Below are 19,531 nucleotides of genomic sequence, written 5' to 3'. Positions count from 1 at the left end.
GAACATGAAAGTAAACAAACAAACAAACAAACATAGGACAGGTGCTGGGAATCCAATAGTCTGGATGATATGAAGATTCATACCTTTGCAACACATAAAAAGATAACCAGTGAGCTCATGAGTTTTCTTATTTGTTTAAAAAGAGTAAATGAAATAATAATAAAAAAGATTTAATCTGTTTTTAATGGATAAAATGACTTTTTCTGATTTCAGCTTTTGAAAACTAGGTTGTTTTTGTTTATTATTATTTTCAGGTGAAAGTAGGTGACAAGGAGGTAGATGTCATGAAGGGGTTTACCCTTTATATGACAACAAAATTGGCTAATCCTGCATATACTCCAGAAATCAGTGCAAGAACAACAGTGATTGACTTTACTGTTACTATGAGAGGGTTGGAAGATCAGCTCCTTGGCCGTGTCATCCTCACAGAAAAACAGGTATCTAGTAATTTGCAATATTTGTATAGAGGAAAGACTTGTTCAGTATTTGCACTATGAATGGATATATTTAGTGTCTTAGCTGAAATCAAATGCAAGAACAAAAACGCACATTATTTTTTGTGCTTTTGTTGAAGGACAATGTAGAGCTGGTTCTTAATTGAATTGAAGGACCCAAACATTTGTTATAAGATTTGGCCTTGGAAAGAGAAAAAAGAAAATTATTCATTAAAAATACATCATGGGCATATGCATGACTTACATAAGCCATTTTTATTCCTTCATATATAGCAAATGCTCCTCTTTCAGTCAAAAAACTCTTTTATTTCTGAATTCTTTTTTAAACTTAATTTGAATTACATGAATAAATGCTTATGAATTCGAACTACTTTTGCCAGCCAGCTCTAGTGTGCAAGGAAATATGAAATTTTTAAGGAGCCCTCAAAACAGACTTGACCCTGCTTCTAATCAAATTTCCATTGATTATATGGAAACAAATATAAGGAAGAATATTTTCTCATAGGTGTTTCTCAGAAATTTTATTTCATAATACAAGATCTGAGACATCCTCCAAAACAATTCCTATTCTTATGTCATTCCCATTTCTTTTTGTATGATCTAATTTAACTGACTATCCAAAAACTTAAAAGTCAATTCATCATAGACATTGGGGACAAATGTGGATTGTGGTTTGCTTTTTTCATTTTTATTATTTTATATTTTACTGTGGCAGTCAGCCAATAAATACATTATATTGTTCAGTTATACTAACATGAAATATTTGCTTATTTTCTCATTAAAATGAAAGCATGGAAGTTGTATTTCATAGCGAATGGAATGTCTTATATATTTCAAAATGAACATTTCATAATTCTATTTTTTGTCAGAAAAAGTAACAAATATTAAATTTTGGGTTAGCAGAGCTGCTGCTTTCTATTAAAAAAAATAATCAGATTGAATTGCTTATATGAGAGTGGCTACCCACCTGAGGGAATTTATTTCTTTTCCTTCCACTTCCCAAGAATATCTTCTAATCAATGTGCTTTAGTGGTGCTGTCACTTTCTCTGGCCAACATCTTTCCATTTTGTTCAAACAAGCATTTTCTAAAGTACAGAGCAAAACCTAAGTGCCCTTCCTTCAGTCTGATGGTAACAACCAGAGGCCAGAAAGTCTGTTATGCTCAAATGTCCTGTGAATTGTGCCGTGAAAACTGGGAAAGCTACAACAGCAGGTAATGAGCAATACCCATCCATTTTAGTAGGGTGGTACAAATGCTCAGGATGTAAAAGTCTCAATCTTTACTCCAGTAGTTATCTATGTAAACAAAGTTGAACAGCAGCAGTAGGAGTGACTGGGACTATTCCTACTAAATGACAGAATCACAGAATCATAGAGCTTGGAAGGGACGTCTGGAGATCATCGACACCAACCCTCTGCTAATGCAGGTTCCCTAGAGTAGGTTACACAGGAAAGCGTCCAGGTGGGTTTTGAATATCTGAGACTCCACAGTGTCTTTGGGCAGCTTGTTCCAGCGCTCTGTAGCCCTTGAAGAAAAGAAATTTTCCTCAAGTTTGTATGGAACTTCCTGTATTCCAGTTTGTTCCCATTGCCCCTTGTTCTGTCACTGGGCACAGCTGAAAAAAACCTGACTCCATCCACTCCCTCCTGGGAGTAAGAGCCTATAGTCATAAGGGAGATGCTCCAGGACATCATCTTTGTGTCTCTTCACTGGACTCTTTCTAGAATTTCCCTGTCTTTCTTGAACTGAGGAGCCCAGAACTGGAATGAATACTGGGCTATTCATTCCAGTATACTCTGCCTTACCAGGGCAGAGTAGAGAGGGAGGAGAACCTCCCTCAACATGCTGGCCGTGCTCTTTTTAAAGCACCTCTGGATACTATTGGCCTTCTTGACCACAAGGGCACACTGGTGGCTCATGGTCAGCTTGCTGTCCACCAGGACACCCAGGTTCCTTCTCTGCAGACCTCCTCTCCAGCAGGTCAGCCCCTAACCTGTACTGATGCATGCAATTATTCCTTCTCAGCTGTAGGTCTGTGCGCTTGACCTTGTTGTACCTCATCAGTTTCCTCTCCACCCAACTCTCCAGCCTGTCCAGGTCTCACTGAATGGCAGCACAGCTTTCTGGTGTGTCAGCCGCTCATCCCAGCTTTGCATCATCAGCAAACTTGCTGAGGGTGGACTCTATCCCTTCATCCGAGTCACTGATGAAGATGCTGAACAAGACTGGACCCAGCACGGATCCCTGGGGAACACCACTAGTTACAGGCCTCCAACTAATCTCTGTGCTCCTGATCACAAGCCTCTGAGCTTTGCCAGTCAGCCAGTTCTGAATCCACCTCACTGTCCACTCATCTATCTCACAGTTCCTAAGTTTATCTATGCCGCCAAATCTCCCTCTAGCTTATCAAGAGATATTAAGTTCAGAGAACTTAAGAAGGGTCACAGCTATGCCAGGGTGCTCAGAGCCCCGTTCAGCCTGACCATGAGTGTCTCCTAGAATGGGGCTTCCACTGCCTCGCTGGGCAACATGTTCCAGTGCCTCATCATCCTTATTATAAAAAACTTCTTTTTTATGTCCAATCTAAATCTCCCCTCTTTTAGTTTGAAACTATTTCCCCTTGTCCTATCACCACAGAGCCTGCTAAAGGATCTGTGCCCTTCTTTCTCATAGCCCCCTTTAGATACTGAAAGGCCACTTTCGGGTCTCCCTGGAGCCGCCTTTTCTCCAGGCTGAACAGCCCCAGCTCTCTCAGCCTATCCTTGTGGGGGAGGTTTTCCAACCCTTGTATCATTTTTGTGGCCATCCTCTGGATGCACTCCAACAGGTCCATGTCTCTCCTGTACTGAGGACTCCACATCTGGACGCAACACTCCAGGTGAGGTTTCACCACTGCGGAGTAGAGAGGCAGGATCACCTCCTTCGACCTGCTGGCCACGCTTCTTTTGATGCAGCCCAGGATATGATTGGCTTTCTCACAGGCTGTGAGGGCACACTGCTGGCTCATGTCCAGTTTACCATCCACCAGTACCCCCAAATCTTTTTTGGCATGGCTGTGCTCCTTCCTTACATCTGCCAGCTTGTAATGATAGTGGGGGTTGCCACGACCCAGGCGCAAGAGCTTGTACTTGGATTTATTGAACCTCATTAAGTTCACCTGGGCCCACTACTTGAACCTAGGTCTCTGAATGGCATTTGCGACCCTCAGGCATTTCGACTGCACCACACACAGCTTGGTCAAGATGGTCAGATAGGTCAAGCATGATTTCCCTTTGGTGAATCCATGTTGACTACTCTTAATCTCCTTTTCTTACGCTTGGATGGAGATGACATGCAGAATAAGCTGCTCCATCATCTTCCCAGGGATGGAGGTGAGGCTGACGGCCCTGTAGTTTCCTGAGTCCTCCTTAGTACCCTTTTTGAAGATCAGTGCGACATTGGCTGTCCTCCCGTCCTCAGGCACCTCTCTCATTCTCCATGACCTTCCAAAGATGGTAGAGAGTGGCTTGGCAATCACTTCTTTAAGTTCCCTCAGCACTCGTGGGTGTGTCCAGTCGGGGCCCATGGATTTGTGTGCAGCAAGTTTGCCTAGATGAACTCTGACCAGATTATTCTCAACCAAGGAGAAGTTTTCCTTTCCCCAGACTCTCTCTCTAATCTCCACGGTCTCGGATTTCTGAGGGGCAGACTTTGCAGTGAAAACTGAAGCAAAAAAAGTGTTCAGTAACTCCTCAGTTTTCTTCATTATCTGGGAGGGCACCCACCTTATTCAGAAGTGGGCCCACATTTTCCCTAGTCTTCATTTTGTTATAGACATACTTAAAGAAGCCTTTCTTGTTGTCCTTGACCTCCCTCACCAGATTTAATTCCAAGTGGGCCTTAGCCTTCCTTATCACATCCTTGCATGCCCTGACAGCATTCCTATATTCCTCCCAAGTGGCCAGATCCCTTTTCCACATTCTGTAGACTTTCTTCTTCCATTTGGCTTTTCCCATGACCTCCTTGCTCATCCATGTGGGTTTCTTTCCACCTTTGCCTGATTTCTTATTCTTGGAGCTGTACCAGTCTTGACCTTGGAAGAAGTGGTGCTTGAATATCAACCAACTCTCTTGAGCCCCCTTATCTTCCAATGCGTAACCCATGAGATACCTTCAGGTAGGTCCTTGAAGAGGTCATTTTTGGCTCTCTGGGAGTCCAGGGTTGCAATCCTACTCACTGCTGTGTTTCTTCCATGTAAGATCCTGAACTCTGCTATCTCATGGTTGCTGCAACAAGGGCTGCCCGCGGCCTTCACGTTCACAGCCAGTCCTTTCATCTTTGTAAGAACAATGTCCAGCAACTTTCCTTGTTGGCTCCTCCACCACCTGCATCAGAAAGTTATCTTCGGTGCACTACAGGAGCATCCTGGGCTGTGTGTGCCTGGCTGTTGTTTTTCCAGCAAATATTCAGGGTGATTGAAGTCCCCCATGAGAACCAGTACCCATGGTCATGAAGCTACTTTCAGCTGTTTGTAGAAGTACTCATCAACTTCCTCCTCCTCATCGGGCAATCGGTGATTATAGATCTCTGATGGGAGACAGAGTTTTAAATGTCTTCTCAAGACAGAAGTGATTTCCCATGGTCTGCATAGAAGCTTCTATTTCTAAATGCTCAAATAAAAAGTGGTGTGAGTACCTTTTTGTCTGGTGTTGTTTTTCTTTTTCTGGACAAAACTGTTACAGAATTCATATTGAATGTATATAGTAATACATACTAAAAATTATTCATTGAAAAATACTCATCCAGTACTGTGTATCAGCTGAAGGGAGCTGCAGGGGTAACTGTTTAGTATTAGCATTAATTACTGCACAGGGACATTGTTGCAGGTGATCCACATTTATTAATCCGTTCCATTTAGGAGATATGAAGAAATCATGGTTATTCTGTCTCACTAAGAGATGAATGTCCTGCCATGGATAGCCAAGGGAGCTCTGATAAATTTACTTGAAAGAAAAGACAGAGCATTAAGAGAGAATCTGAAAAGCAGGTTTTCTATTAGAACAAGAAGACAAATTTATGATCACTGAGCTAAAGTAATAGATTAAAGGGACCGAGACATTCTTAATGATTGTTACAGTGATCAATGAAATACATGATCAAAGAAGTATTTATTTTTCTTGGCTTTCAAGATTGTTCCTCTAACTGCTTGGAAAAAAAATATCATCAGCATCTTTTTCCACTTTGATAAAGAAGTTGCTGCCAATGTTCAGGTTCAGAGCAGCTAGTTTTTATGTTACAAATGTGGTCATGAAATCCACTTGCAAGCAAAACCCTGGTACCTGATATATTTGCTCACTTTTGAAAAGATACTCTTTAAAGTCTTACAAACAGAATGAGTAGGGTGCCTATTCTTAAATAAGCATGGCCATAAATAGAATTTAATCACGTACTTAAGTGCTTATTTAATTGTTCTGTAGAACTGGTCCTATCGTGTAATTCTAACCTTTTTTTGTGTGTGTTAGTGAAAGAGGAGAAAATACAGAAACTGAATCTGAATGGCTGAGGCTTAAGTCATTCTCTTCTTTTAGGGCTCATTTATTTGTAGCTTCCACAGAGCTACATTCTATAGCCCTAGAATATATTATAAACAGGTTTCCAAATAAGAAGTTTGTGAGAGTGAAGAAATTTGTCATTCCCTCTCTGAAATACAAGAGAGCTTCTCCTGTACTCTGTAACTTCATACATCTCCTTTTTCTCTAAGTTGTCACTTTGACAAGAATGAAAATAAACCAAAGCCATAGGTTTAGGCAGATTGGTATTATTAACTGCCTTTTTCTTACAGGGATGTTGACTTGATTGAATAAATAAAGCACCTAGCAAGGGTGCCTCTGAGCTGTGTAGGACTGTGCAACACAGATGCCTCATTTCACTTGGCATTGTGTTGATTTGTCTGTTATTGTCACTTACCATCGCCTGTCTTGTAGAAATTGCATAAAAATTCCTCATCACATAGATAATAATTGTTGTAGTATCTTCTATTTTCTAAGCAGTAGAGGAGTGTATCTTGCAAAGTCACAGGATGATAGAAATTAGAAATGGAGTAGGCCACCCAGTCAATTTCCCTAAAATGTAAAATCAGTCCATACAATGCATTTTTCACTCCTTTGTCTGATTTAATTTTCAGTACTTAATGTAATGTGGCTTTTATCATTTCCCATTGGAAACTAGTTTCAGTGCTTTGTGCATCTTACTCTGAGGAAGGTTGCTCATGTAATTCTGATGCATGTTCACTCCTCAGTATGCAGCATTAATCAAACAAATGTGGTATACATATAAATCACTGTAGCATATAATGATTCTGTATTTTATAGAAAAAGTAGGAAACCCTCCAATCTATCATGCATGAAATCACATTTAATGTGTCATTTTATGGCTTGCTTTTTTTTTTTTTAATTAATCAATCCTAAATATTTTAATGAAAATGTCTGATTTTCTGAGTACAGGAGCTTGAGGCAGAAAGAGTCAAACTGATGGAGGAAGTGACATCTAACAAGAGGAAAATGCAGGAGCTTGAAGATAACCTACTCTTTCGCCTAATGAGTACAGAGGGCTCTTTGGTTGAAGATGAGTCTCTAATAGAAGTCCTAAGAATCACTAAAACAACAGCAGAAGAGGTGAATTTTGAATACCTTGCAGATGCATTGTCTAGTTGTAATTTGAAGATTATCTGTAGAAAGATGTTTTCCTGTTTTTGCTTTCCAATTTAGAGTTGCTATGCAGCATTGTACTTCTTAATAAATAGTAGAAACTGTATCATTTTCCATTATAAAAATGTTGCAAAATTAAACTTTTGCCTGGATAATTTCCTATATTCCTGACATAACTTGCAAGTGTTAAGTTGAATCAAATCCTGTTGTGCTTGGTGTTTGAGCACTTGAAGACACAGTTGCCTCTGTTGAAACACCAACAAAGATTGACTGAAAATACCAATGTGATCTTAATCAAGACCTTTTTCTTTTGCTTGTGCAGTATAAATCACAAATGACATGACTTAATCTGCATCATCTTTTCAATTAATTTTAAGGTCAGTGAAAAATTAAGCATAGCAGCGGAGACAGAGGTGAAAATCAATACTGCACGTGAAGAGTATCGGCCCGTTGCTGGTCGTGGCAGCATCCTTTATTTCCTAATTGTGGAAATGAGCTTGGTGAATGTCATGTACCAAACATCCTTACGGCAGTTTCTTGGCATTTTTGACCTGTCAGTGGAAAGATCTCAGAAATCTCAGATCACAGGGAAAAGGGTGCTGTATATAATTGAGCATCTCACCTATGAAGTCTTCAAGTATACAGTTCGAGGGCTGTATGAAAATCACAGATTCCTGTTTACATTGCTTTTGGCACTGAAGATTGACTTGCAGGCCAAGAAAATTTCACACAGTGAGTTTGAGACACTGATCAAAGGTAATTTCTACATAAATATTCTCTACTTACATATGTCTGTGGACTGCCAAATTCAGATTTTGCAGGGCTTACACTAGCAGTATGTTCTATCCATTAGAAGTGGTGCTTTTTAACTGGTGAGTGAATACATGTGTATTACAAAAGAGAAGTTTACAATATAGAATTTACAAAACAAATAATGTAGATTATTCGTTGTCAAAATAGTGCTAAAATGAGTTTACTTAACAATTTTGTGTTGGATAACAGAGGAAAAAAAAAGGTTGTTACTTTGTAAAAGACCATGTAATTTTCTCCTGCATGCCTCTTTTTTTTTTGAGTTGGCTCATGCTTTCATCTGTGTGCTTGCAGGCAGTCATGAAAATCTCTTTTGATTGCTGGTGAGCATGCGTATGAACGCATGGGTACTCTGTACCACATTTAAGTGTGACTGTAATAAAAAAGTAGAAATTTGTTGGACATTGTAAAACACTGCTGTATATCACCGTCACTATGTTATGCCACCAGTGCACATCACTGCTAAGACACAATGACAACATAAAATTTTTGTAAAGGTTATTAAGTTCTTGTGGGGGTAGACTTCACTGTCTCTGAGATAAGCTAAGCACAGTCACATACTAAGATAAATTCAATCATGTTCTTGCATCCAAATATCTCAACATGCTTGGCAAATACCAGTTTAATATTTAACTGTGACTCAGCTGCATTGAAGGTACAAATGGGCATGATGCTGGAGTGGTGGGTGAGCTGTTGAAGTTGAAGACCTGGAGATGAATGCACTATGTGCTTTGTCATTCTGTAGTATAGGTGAAGGGGTGCTGGACTAACCATAGATCCTCTCTACATCTGATCAGAACACTTGGGTTTAAGTATCCTTTTAGCTAGGCAACTGTTGTTCTAGCTCTCCAGATGGAGGAAAAGAAACTCAAATAATACTGGGATATCAGCTTTGGGAGGCATTGAGACCATTCATTGTTCATGGCCCCAGTCCATCTTCATTAAATAACTCTTCTGTGCATAATTCTAGGTCCTGTTTTACAGAGATTTTTATTCCCCAAATCACAAAAATAAAAAATGTTGGATTACTTGTTATTTTTCCTCTTTAACAATGTTTTGTTTGTTTGTTTCTCTGTATAATTATTTTGCTCTCCAGGAGGTGCCAGTTTGGATCTGAATTCTGTGGAACCGAAACCAAAAAAATGGATCCTTGACATGACATGGCTTAATCTTGTGCAGTTGTCTAGCTTGTGCCCTTTTAACCAGCTTCTGGTACAAGTTGTTAGGAATGAGAAGGCCTGGAAAGCTTGGTTTGATGCAGAAGCACCTGAAAAAACTGTTGTTCCTGATGGGTATGACAGCTTACTGGATCAATTCCGTAAGCTTCTCCTTGTCCGTAGCTGGTGCCCTGATCATACCGTTGCCCAAGTAAGATGTGTTTTCATACAGTGTTTATGTATATGTAAACACAGTGTTTATAACTACTAATTCTAAACTTATGTTCCCTAACTTTGTTTTTTATCATAGTTTTCTCACAGAGTGAAGTATTTTGAAAAATAAGAAAGATATTGAGGTCCTTCTAATGTATATGAAAAACGTATTTTTATTTATTTAATTGTAACAGATTAGGGCATTGCATAACGTTGTGTTTGAGCTTTAAGAATATTGGTCATTTTTTTGTGGTGTTTTGTAAGTGGAGCCCTGAAACTTGTAAAGTGGTTGCATTCTTCCAGAGAATTAAAAGACGCATCCGTATTTCTTCACACAAGAAGTGGAAAGAGAGCAGTTCACTTTGATGACAGGTGCAATAAAATAGCAGAACTTTTTACTTACCTATCCCTCTGCACTGAAGAAGTAATAATTAAAACTGTCTCGAGGCAGATATTGTATGTGATATTTGGATTTGCTTCTCTATATAGGTTTCTAAGAGATGTTTGAGAATATGATCATATCTTCATTTTTTTAAAATCTTCAGATGCACTGAAAAGTAGTACTTCTGATTTTCTTCCATACCTCAGCTTTACACGTTATATGTTGTGATAGCACGTTGTATTTAGGGGACACTTTTCTTCAACAAGATCCATGTGGATCCATCCTTCTTCCTTTCCTGCACTTCAGCTGGCGAAGGAGAGAAGAATGGGAACTCCACTTTCCACAATCTAAACAGACCAAAATAATAAATCTGCTACTGCTCATCCAGCAATACTTATATTGTCCTGCTCAACCACCTTTGAGAAAGAATGTCTCTGAACAGTGATTTCAAATACTGTAATTATTTTAATTGTTGAGGAAAGAGGAGATACTTTTCTGTTATTACTTTCTTTATCTCTTGTTTCCTTACGATCTTTCCAAACACTATAAAATGTTACCTCTGTTCAGTAGGACAAAAGTCACAATAGTGGAAAGTTTATTGATGGATGTATTTTTTCTCAGTCTGACATCTGGCCCAGTCCCCTTTGATCTTGGGTGTTTCTCTCCATAATACACACCTCAGCTAGTTGTTTGCACAGTTGGAAAATCATGGCTTTCAAAAAAGTCTTTCATACACCATGATAGCTTAGAAATTGTTTTAGAAAATGTCCATGAAAAGAGGAAAATAGAGACATAGAAAAGTCTGAGATCTTTAAGGCTATAGTCTGAGCTGTGTTTATATTTTGTAGAAATAGATACTAAGCATAAGAGACTTGAATTGTGTAACCACTGGACAGGAGAACTTCTGTTTGCATTTCCAACAAATATATGGAAGACTGTAACTGAGTCAGCTGAAGATTTGTCCAGTCTGCTATGCTGTAGATCAAGCATCAACAATATATGCTTAGAGGAGCTAAGAATGGGGCTGGTATCAAGCAGCTCTTTCACTTCGTTATTGTCTCCAATTTACAGGAGGGAGAAGGGGTTCTTTTAATATATGTATACCCGATGGTGAGATTAAGACACAACGGGTCAAATGTTAGGCCGACCAGTTTATTACAAATCCTAGTAGCTTAGGGAGATGGGGAAGGGAAGGTGGGTAATAGAAAAGAGATTAAAAAAAAGCAAGGAGTCTTTGTGGAAAGCAAGAGAGATAGTCACCACCAGGGGTCCAGCGTTGTTTGTAGCGCTGATGTTGATCTTCTTGGGTGATGGGTCATCAGGGCTTGTTGTTTGGTTGCCAACCACTTTGGTTGACAACTGCTTTGGTCGACAACCCCTTTGGTCGACGACCACCTCCAACAGTAGTAGGAACTTATTTATAAGTCCAAAGTGGTCAAGTCAGCTCTCTTTGGAGTGACAGTTCAAATCCAAAGTGGTTGAGTCAGCTCTCTCTGGAGTGGCAGCTTCTGGCTTTGGGATCTCAGCAGAAAATTCCTTTGTTCCCACCTTCCGGGCCTTGCCAGCAGATAAGAGGGAGCAGGGAGGTGCCCACCTGCATCCTGTTTTTCACAGGGTACTATGATATCATTCCCCCAGTCTCCCATACCAAGCTGGTGCTACTTGGCCAGATCTTCCGCCAGTAAACACTCCTGAGCACTCTCTTCCTGGGGCAAACAGCTCTGAAGGAAATGCTTTCAAATGTTCACACGGTGATGTTGATTGCCACACAGAGACACCTACCATTTGCCTCCTTGGTAAGTCAGTTAGAGTCTTATCACAAAACATACCTCAGAAAGCAAGCTTTGAGCCAAAAGAAAAGAAGGGTTCAAACAGTTATCTACCAGCCTTTAGTGGTCAGTAGTTTGCTGGCCATGCTTGGGTTGCTGTAAGAGCCAAGAGTGAATCTATTTTGCACGAATTTCTGTATTTTTTTTTAAAAACCATTTAGCATGCTCTAACAACAAAAATCATGGGATGACTGCTGTGTGAACAAAATGCTTTCTTTTGCTTCTTCAAAGTTTGCTACCTGAGAATTTCAATAGTTGCATCCTGTGGACTGTAACTTTTCTTGCGTTGAAGCTGAAAATGAAATCTTAAAAAGTTGTTGCCTTCCCACATAGCTATTGGTAAATTCCAAACTAGCAATTACTGGTAAATTAAAAATAAAATATTTATATATTTTTTTAACTTTTTTTTGTTTTGATTTGTTTTTTTAGGCTCGACACTACATTGCAGAATCCCTTGGTATGAAATATGCGGAAGGATTTATACTTGAAATGGAAGCAATGTGGTCAGAAAGTGACTGTCGAACACCTCTGACATGCTTTTTATCAGTGGGGTCTGACCCCACTGAAAATATAGAACGTCTTGCAAAATCAAAGGTATCCTATCCTAAACTGAGTTTGCTAGAGGTGATAGACATGTAAAATGTCTCTCTCTTGAACTAGAAAAGTTATTTCCATGTTTTATGTCTGTTCTAGTGGTGACGTTTTTGTTCATACCACTGTTTCCTGCAAGTTAATTTTGGACCAGTAGCCAAAATGAATATTCTGAGGAAATGAAAATGTTACTTACCTGCTTTTTCCAGTTGTTTCATTCCAATGAGCCCTCTGTCCTTATGCAGCAGACCAGGATGGTCCATTACTTAGTGAAAACACTTAGCTTTAAGAACAAAGCATTACTTGTGTGCACTGCACCTCATTCACTGCAAGAGATCACAGTTAGTAAAGACAACTATTGGAAGAACAGAAAAATAAATAAACAATATAAAAACATAGTGACAGACAAAATGATTTTGGAGACCCTATCTGTCAATTCACTTGATGAAGAAATTCAACATTTCTTACAGCACTCCATGCTTCATGTTTTATAATTCACAATATAGATGCAAATACAATTTTCCTGAGAATAAGTTATTCACAGTAGATCTCCATAACTTTTCCTCCTTGTTAGAATGTATCTTTGTATATAGGTGCAGAATTTTGTACACACTTAGTAAAATTCACTCACAAAATGAGGACGACACACAAATCTCTGGGTTATTAATTAGAAAGCTTAGGTGCTCATCCTTGAAAATCAGGCTTCTTTTATTTTATTTATCTGATTGTTATATGGAATGTTTAATGTTAGGATCTAACTCTCACATCAGTGTTTAATGTTAGGAATCTTAAGTTAGGTTGTTGACATGATCTTTGTCCCAAAACCAGATAACCAGCCAACGTACCAATGTAGGCAAGGGGAGGAATGTAGCTGGTTGAGCAGGATTTTTAGACTTAGTGGAAGCAATGTACTGCAAGAACAATATTTTTCCTATTCATAAAATACTGACTGCAAGAAAATTTGTGGGCTGGAAATGAACAATTTTTTTGTCCCCTATATGTTAGCTGTTTCTGATTGGAATCTGGTTGTTTTTTTTTTTTTTCATTGCCTATGGTATGAATACCAATTTGAGTATCAGTTTTGTGATGGTGTTTTCTGTCACCTGTTTTGCCCTTCAACGTGTATATCCTGCAAATCAGATTCCTAGATAGGTACTTACGCTCTCTCCAATAGGAGTTATTTTTTGGAATCAATAAAGAGTGGTGCCTCTGAAAGCACTTCAGGGCACATGATTGAAATGTAACTCTGACTTGCATCCAGGAGCTGAGTTTTTCTATCCCACTGGTCATGTGGGAGGAGTGAGGTATGCTAAACTCCCTACAGAGTCACTTGAAGTCAGCTGGTCACTTAGAGTCAGGCTTGCATCGGGGGGAGCAAAGCACTCTTCCATTCTGTCAAATCCTAAGCAAGACCTTAGTCAGTTTGGGGCAAGTACTCATAGAAAGTGCTCTCTAATTCTGACTGTCAGAAAAAACAGCAGGTTTTCTTGTTGCTCTGAAAATGCACTGTAGTGGGCAGTTTTAAAATGTTTTCATGTTTTAAGGAAGCATATATAGAACAATAAGAAGTCAAGCTGAAAATGATATTGACAACATAAATCAATTCTCTACAGTTGGAAGCATTCAAATTAATAACTAGAATTTATCTTTCACTCTAAAATTTTGTTTTTCAGATGACCACCCCACAAAGAAACAGAAACGTTATCTGTGACTCTTGAGTTATATAAGCATCCTTATAAAGCTAGCTAGCTCTATTTTAAAACTAGTTGGATTTATGCCTCTAGTGCTTTCACTTGGAGTGAGAATTGAACCTTCTTAATTAAAATGAAATTCATGATGCCTAACATTTTAACTTCATTAAAACTACATATTTTAATTATTATAGTATTTGTTTCTTATTTAGAGACTGATGCATAGAACCTTCAGCAAAACTGTTAGGGACACTGGGATGACTAAAATTATAGTAATTTCATCTGCATTAAGATGACACATATATTGGTATGACTCACTATTTACAGAAACATCCTGTAGACAAACATTTTGATGAAAGTCTTTTAGAAGGAATAAAAGGAGGACAATCTGTAGTGAAAAAATATTTTTTCCTTCTCTTGATGTTTCTTTAACCTTTAATGGTTGTACATTTGAGAGGTAACATTGCGAAGAGGAGCAAATTATGAGCAGATTCTTTGTTAGGGAATATTGAACGAGCTGAATATCTATGCAGTCTGCAGGGGTAGTGGTAGCATCTGACGTATAGGATTGCTAGCTGTACTCCGATACTCCTTAGAAAAGAGAAAGTTCTTGTTCCTTCTACATGTGGCTTCACAGCTTATTCAGCTTTACTTCTTTCATGTTATTTAGCTTTCCTTCCTTTGCCTACAATTTCATTTTTTTTAATGATCTGAGAGCAGGATATAACTACTTTCTGATCTTTGGTGTTTTCTTCTTAAATCTTTTTTTTTTTTCCAGGGTGTGGAGGATCATATACAGTAGCTGCATTTATGCTACTCAGTAAAATCTGGTTAGGACCTGTCCTCTGACCCTAAGGTGAAATGACCCATCATACCCTGTGTCCATGTGGTTAAACTTTCTCTCCTGCAGCCTCATCCACACTGTTTAGGACCGGATGACTTTCTTCCTTCCTTCTGGTTTTGCAGTGACAGTCCCTAGCAGGAAAACCTAACATTAATCTTTGCAGCTTTTAGCCAGATGGAGATAGGCCCAGACTGTTAAGTCTTTATGTAGCTCATAGCTTGCATCATGAGGTATAGTCAGCTGTAGTTCTTGGGCAAGAAACGGTTCATGAAACATCAATTCTCTTGCCTCCAACTTCACCTGTATTTACAATGTGTGTGGAATAATGTACTCCACTGAATTTGGGAATTCTAATTTTCCCTGTTAGGAGCCAGGCAGCCAACCTAAGTCAGGCGATCACTAAACAACAAGAAAAAGGACAGTAAGAAATATAAGCAAAAGGGAGTTTTTCCTGCATTTTACTTACAGAATTGTATAGTCCTTATAGCAACCTGGTCAGTTTTTCTTTTCCAGATACCCTTGTGAGGTATTCTTTCATCTTCTGTTTTTCTGAATGCCTGAACTTGGAGGATTATGCTTTTATTTTTCTCTGTTTTCATATAATCAATCCCTATTGATGTTAGTGGTTTTCTCTGTGGCACAGTGTCACTATAAATTGGCTTATAGAAGCAGTGTATCATGTGGCCAATCATTGCAAAGAATTATACTTTAAAAAATTACAAATAAAAACTTTTTTACTTTCCAGAACATTCCCTGTCATGCCATTTCAATGGGCCAGGGCCAGGAAGTCCATGCAAGACGCCTGTTAAATAAGTGCATGCAAGATGGAGGATGGCTCCTTCTACAGAACTGCCACCTTGGCTTAGTGTTTCTTAATGAATTAATGGACACCATCACAACAACAGAATCAATCAGTGAAGGTTTCAGGACCTGGATCACAACAGAGGCTCACCCAGAGTTTCCTATTAATCTTTTACAGGCATCTATCAAATTTACTAACGAACCACCTCAAGGTAGGAAACCATGCTTTTTCGGGGGAATTACGGAAAAGGGGGCTTGATTTTATTTCCTCTCTGTATCACTGAAATACACACTATGTTTTAGTCTTTATTCTCTCTAAGTGCTAAATACAGTACTTTGTAAGTCAGTCTTGCAGTGTGTAAAGCATAATTCTTTTGGGGAGAAAACTGACATTGTTTTGTAACAAAAATTGATAGTGTTTTGTTGTTTGGGTAGACCCTGTGGATCTTGTCAGTGGAACTTTCTTAAATTTAGTGCATGCTGCCTCTCTTTTCTTGCCATCCTGTTGACCACACCCAAGGATGCAGAGGAGGACTGATCCTGTACTCTTGTGAGTAATGAAATTGAAGGACTCTTCTGAACACTTGACCCTAGTGTCCCACACTGCAGTATGTAGCTGTGGCTTGTTGCTTTTTGTTATGTCATCTTGCACTGCTGCAAAGAGTCTGATCCCAGCATCTTTGTTATTGTCCTTCAAGTATTTGTTGTTGCTGAATCACCCCTTAGCTTCTATAACCAACAAGAGAGTAAATAATAACCTCTGGTGGATCTGAATCCAGGGATTTACAGAAGAATCACTGAGGTTAGAGCTTTTACGAAATGTGATTGTTTTAGACATTCACTTTCTTGTGTTCCAAACCCCTCAATTCTGCTGTCATTTGGTCTTGATTTCCCTCCCCATTAGAGACAACACTACTGTCCAGGAAGATCAGACAGAAAATCGGCAGAAAGTCATCTCAGCTTCATGCTGTGTAGCTGCATGCAACGACCAGTCTTGAACATTACTGGCCTGGGTCTATGGGCATCCCCTGGTATTTGTATCCATGCATCTCCGCCATCTTCAGGACTTTGCTCAATTCTGGGTTGTTTTCTCCAGCTAGGATGTTTATCTTGCATTTTTCTGCACCCTTAATCTGCCAATTTCCCCAACCTCAGTAGTCCACCTGTAAAAGCACAATGTGTGATCAGCCTCCTGACTGGCAGTTCTGACTTACATCATTCTCACTCACTCAATTTTTGTAGCCTGTACCAGTCGCAGCTACCAAGTGACAGGTTTGTGCTTCAGAATTCAACTTTTCAGTTTTGGACAGACACTGTCTCACGTATGTACACAATGCTGTCTTCACATTTTAGGCTGTTTTTTGCATATCTGTTTCTGTAAGTCATGCACTCTTAGCTCCCAGCCACATTTATAGGCTCTTTTTGTTTCTCCACACCTCCTTTGCATGCCAAAAGTGGACATTGTTTCCAAGGGGAAACCTGATCATTGCTAAGGAGAAAGCGATGATAACTTCATTCAGACTGCAGGCTATGCTCCTTTTAAGGTTGCACACTATCTGATTTGCATTATTTACTATGAGAGTCCTATAGCAGACCAGGCATCTGCAATAACCTGGAGGTGCTTATCGTTAGGACTCAGGCAGTCAGATCTCAGCTGGTACAAATGCATGGAATTGTTCTGCCACAGATGCAGGACTTTTCACTTCTTGTTGAACTTCATGCAGGTACTGTTTGTGAAGTCTTCAACACTCTCGAGATCCATCTGAATTGCTGCTCCACCATTTAGTATGTCAACCACTCTTTATTATTATCTGCAAATTTGTTGAGGTTACCTTTTATCTCCTTATTCAAGCAACTGATGAAGATATTGAACAATATCTGTCCTTGGTGTACTTGCCTTTTCCGTGGCTGCCAGGAAACCATAAGCCATTGATTACATATTAATCTTTCAGTCTGGTAGCCAGCCTGCTTTCCTTCTATGATGAGACGATGGGTTTAGTGGATGAGGGACAGCAAAGAGTGATGTTTGTCATTACTTGAAAAAGGCTTTTGACACTACCTCCAATAACATCCTTAGAGACACACTAATGAAGTAGAGATTTCACAAGTGTACAGTTAAGTAGACTGATAACTGTATGAAGTCCTAGGCTCAAAGTGTTGTAGTTGTCTGCACAAATCCACCTGGAGAGCTGGACCCTAGGGGTTGATACTGGGACCAGTAATGTTTTACCTTTTCATTAATGACCTGGACAATGGGAGAGACTGCACCCTCAAATGTATAGATGATACAAAGTGGTAAGAAAGCTTTGATATACCAGATGGTCATGTTGTTGTTCAGTGGGAAGCTGACAGGCTGGAGAAATGGGATAACAGAAATCTGTTGAACTTCAACATAGGGTAATGCCAGACAATGCCCCCGGAGGGAAAGAACTCCATACACGCATACATGATGGGTCTGAGCAGCTGCTGACACAGCTTTGCAGAATAGGACATGGAGCTCCTGATGGAGATCAAGTGGAACATGAACCAGCAATACACCCTTGGAGCAAAGATGGCCTGCAGCACCTAGCACTGCTTTAGAAAGATCACTTCTGGAAGGCTGAGGGAGGTGATACTTCTGTACTGAAGCCATGCTGAGAGAATATCTGGAGTGGTCTGTCCAGGTCTGAGATTCTCAGTACAGGAAACACATGGACATACTGGAACAAGTCCAGTGAGGGGTCACAAAGATACTGAATGAACTGCAGCATTTGACATACACGGAAAGGCTGAGGGAGCTATGGTTGTTTAACCCTGAGAAGGGAATGGTCAGGGACACCTTATCAATGCATATGCACATGTGATAGGAGGGAGTAAAGAAAACAGCACAACTTTGCATTGGTGCCAAGTGAAAGAAGGAAAGTGATGGACATAAGCAGAAATCCAGGCAATTTCTGTATAGCAGTAGAAAAAAGACCAAGTGTGATGGTCTCTGTGTGACTGGAACATCTTGTTCAGATTTTTTAAAGGCTCCATCCTCATAACCCACCTGGACAAGGTTCTGAGTGACAAGCTCTGGCTGATCTAGCTTTGAGAAGGGGTGTTGGGCAAGGTGACCTCCAGAGGCCCCTTCCAGCCTCACCTGTATGATGTGATTCTGTGTGATATGAAATAATCCACCTTTTCTTAGTCTCTAACCTGTAGGTGTCCTGCTGCTGACTGTCCCTGTCTTACTCAAACTACGCTTCTATCTGCAGATGTCGTTTTTATATTTATAGGAGCAACTTACCATGCTAACCTCCTACCAGGGAGGGCTGAATTTGTACACTGGTCACTCTGAAAGTAACACCTCCTATTTTTTTCCATGGAAACTACAACAGATACAGATAGCACAATAACACTATTTGATAGAGCAAAATCTCAGCTATGAAACACTATTTTTCAACATGCTCACCACCATTAGCTATGCATTTTTGACAGCAATGAACAAGAGCCTGCATGCTGCACTTGTAAAAACCTGCATGGCCGTCAGAAGGTGGCTTGTCTTTCATGTCTCTGTCACCACCACTGAAATGCACTACCCGCTGCCTCATCGTGCTCACATCACATTCACTGTTTGGACTCCATAAATGTTCAGCAAGCACCGGTGAATGTCGATGGGTGCCATGTTTTCTGCATGGAGGATTCAGTGGCACACCTTTGCTTCATATGCACTTCCATGTCAGTTGCCATTGTGTCAGACTGCCCTTCTGCTGCCATCTGTCCCATGGCAACATTGGAATGTTAGTGGGAAAGTTCAGCCTCTACTGCCATACCACCAACATCCATCCCTGATGTCATGGGCCAACATAATCAAATAGGAGGCACTACTTTTGAAGCAGCCCTCGTATTTTGGACTCTAGCAGAATGAAATCCTCAAGCCTAATGCTTACTGTGTCTTGTAACTCCCTCATCTTTGACTGTGTAATATATTAACTTGCCCTGCATTTATATGCATGTTAGCACTGATTTCAGTTAATGAAGTCAGTGGGGGCTGAGAATTTGTATCCAAGGTCAAATTTAATCCCTCAGTCATTTAAAACTCTTATTTC

General features: G+C 39.8%; 1 protein-coding gene across 10 annotated transcripts in view; it reads left to right on the top strand.

Annotated features, from left to right (window-relative positions):
- The window catches only part of LOC110393739 (dynein heavy chain 5, axonemal-like), a 155,023-nt gene that overhangs the window by 106,005 nt on the left and 29,487 nt on the right, over positions 1-19,531 (top strand). For 9 of the 10 annotated variants that reach the window (XM_021386966.1, XM_021386957.1, XM_021386964.1 and 6 more), the window contains 6 exons: positions 255-437; positions 6,940-7,110; positions 7,521-7,899; positions 9,050-9,321; positions 11,964-12,128; positions 15,406-15,673. In XM_021386966.1, coding sequence (XP_021242641.1) covers positions 255-437; positions 6,940-7,110; positions 7,521-7,899; positions 9,050-9,321; positions 11,964-12,128; positions 15,406-15,673 — 1,438 coding nt within the window. Of the gene's footprint in view, positions 1-254; positions 438-6,939; positions 7,111-7,520; positions 7,900-9,049; positions 9,322-11,963; positions 12,129-15,405; positions 15,674-15,896; positions 16,012-19,531 lie in introns of all 10 variants that reach the window. The other variant, XM_021386965.1, reaches the window with a different exon arrangement.

This window comes from Numida meleagris, chromosome 2, assembly GCF_002078875.1.
Source record: "Numida meleagris isolate 19003 breed g44 Domestic line chromosome 2, NumMel1.0, whole genome shotgun sequence".
Lineage (NCBI taxonomy): Eukaryota > Metazoa > Chordata > Aves > Galliformes > Numididae > Numida > Numida meleagris.
The sequence above is the reverse complement of the archived record's forward strand: the minus strand, read 5'-3'. Positions and strand labels throughout refer to the sequence as shown.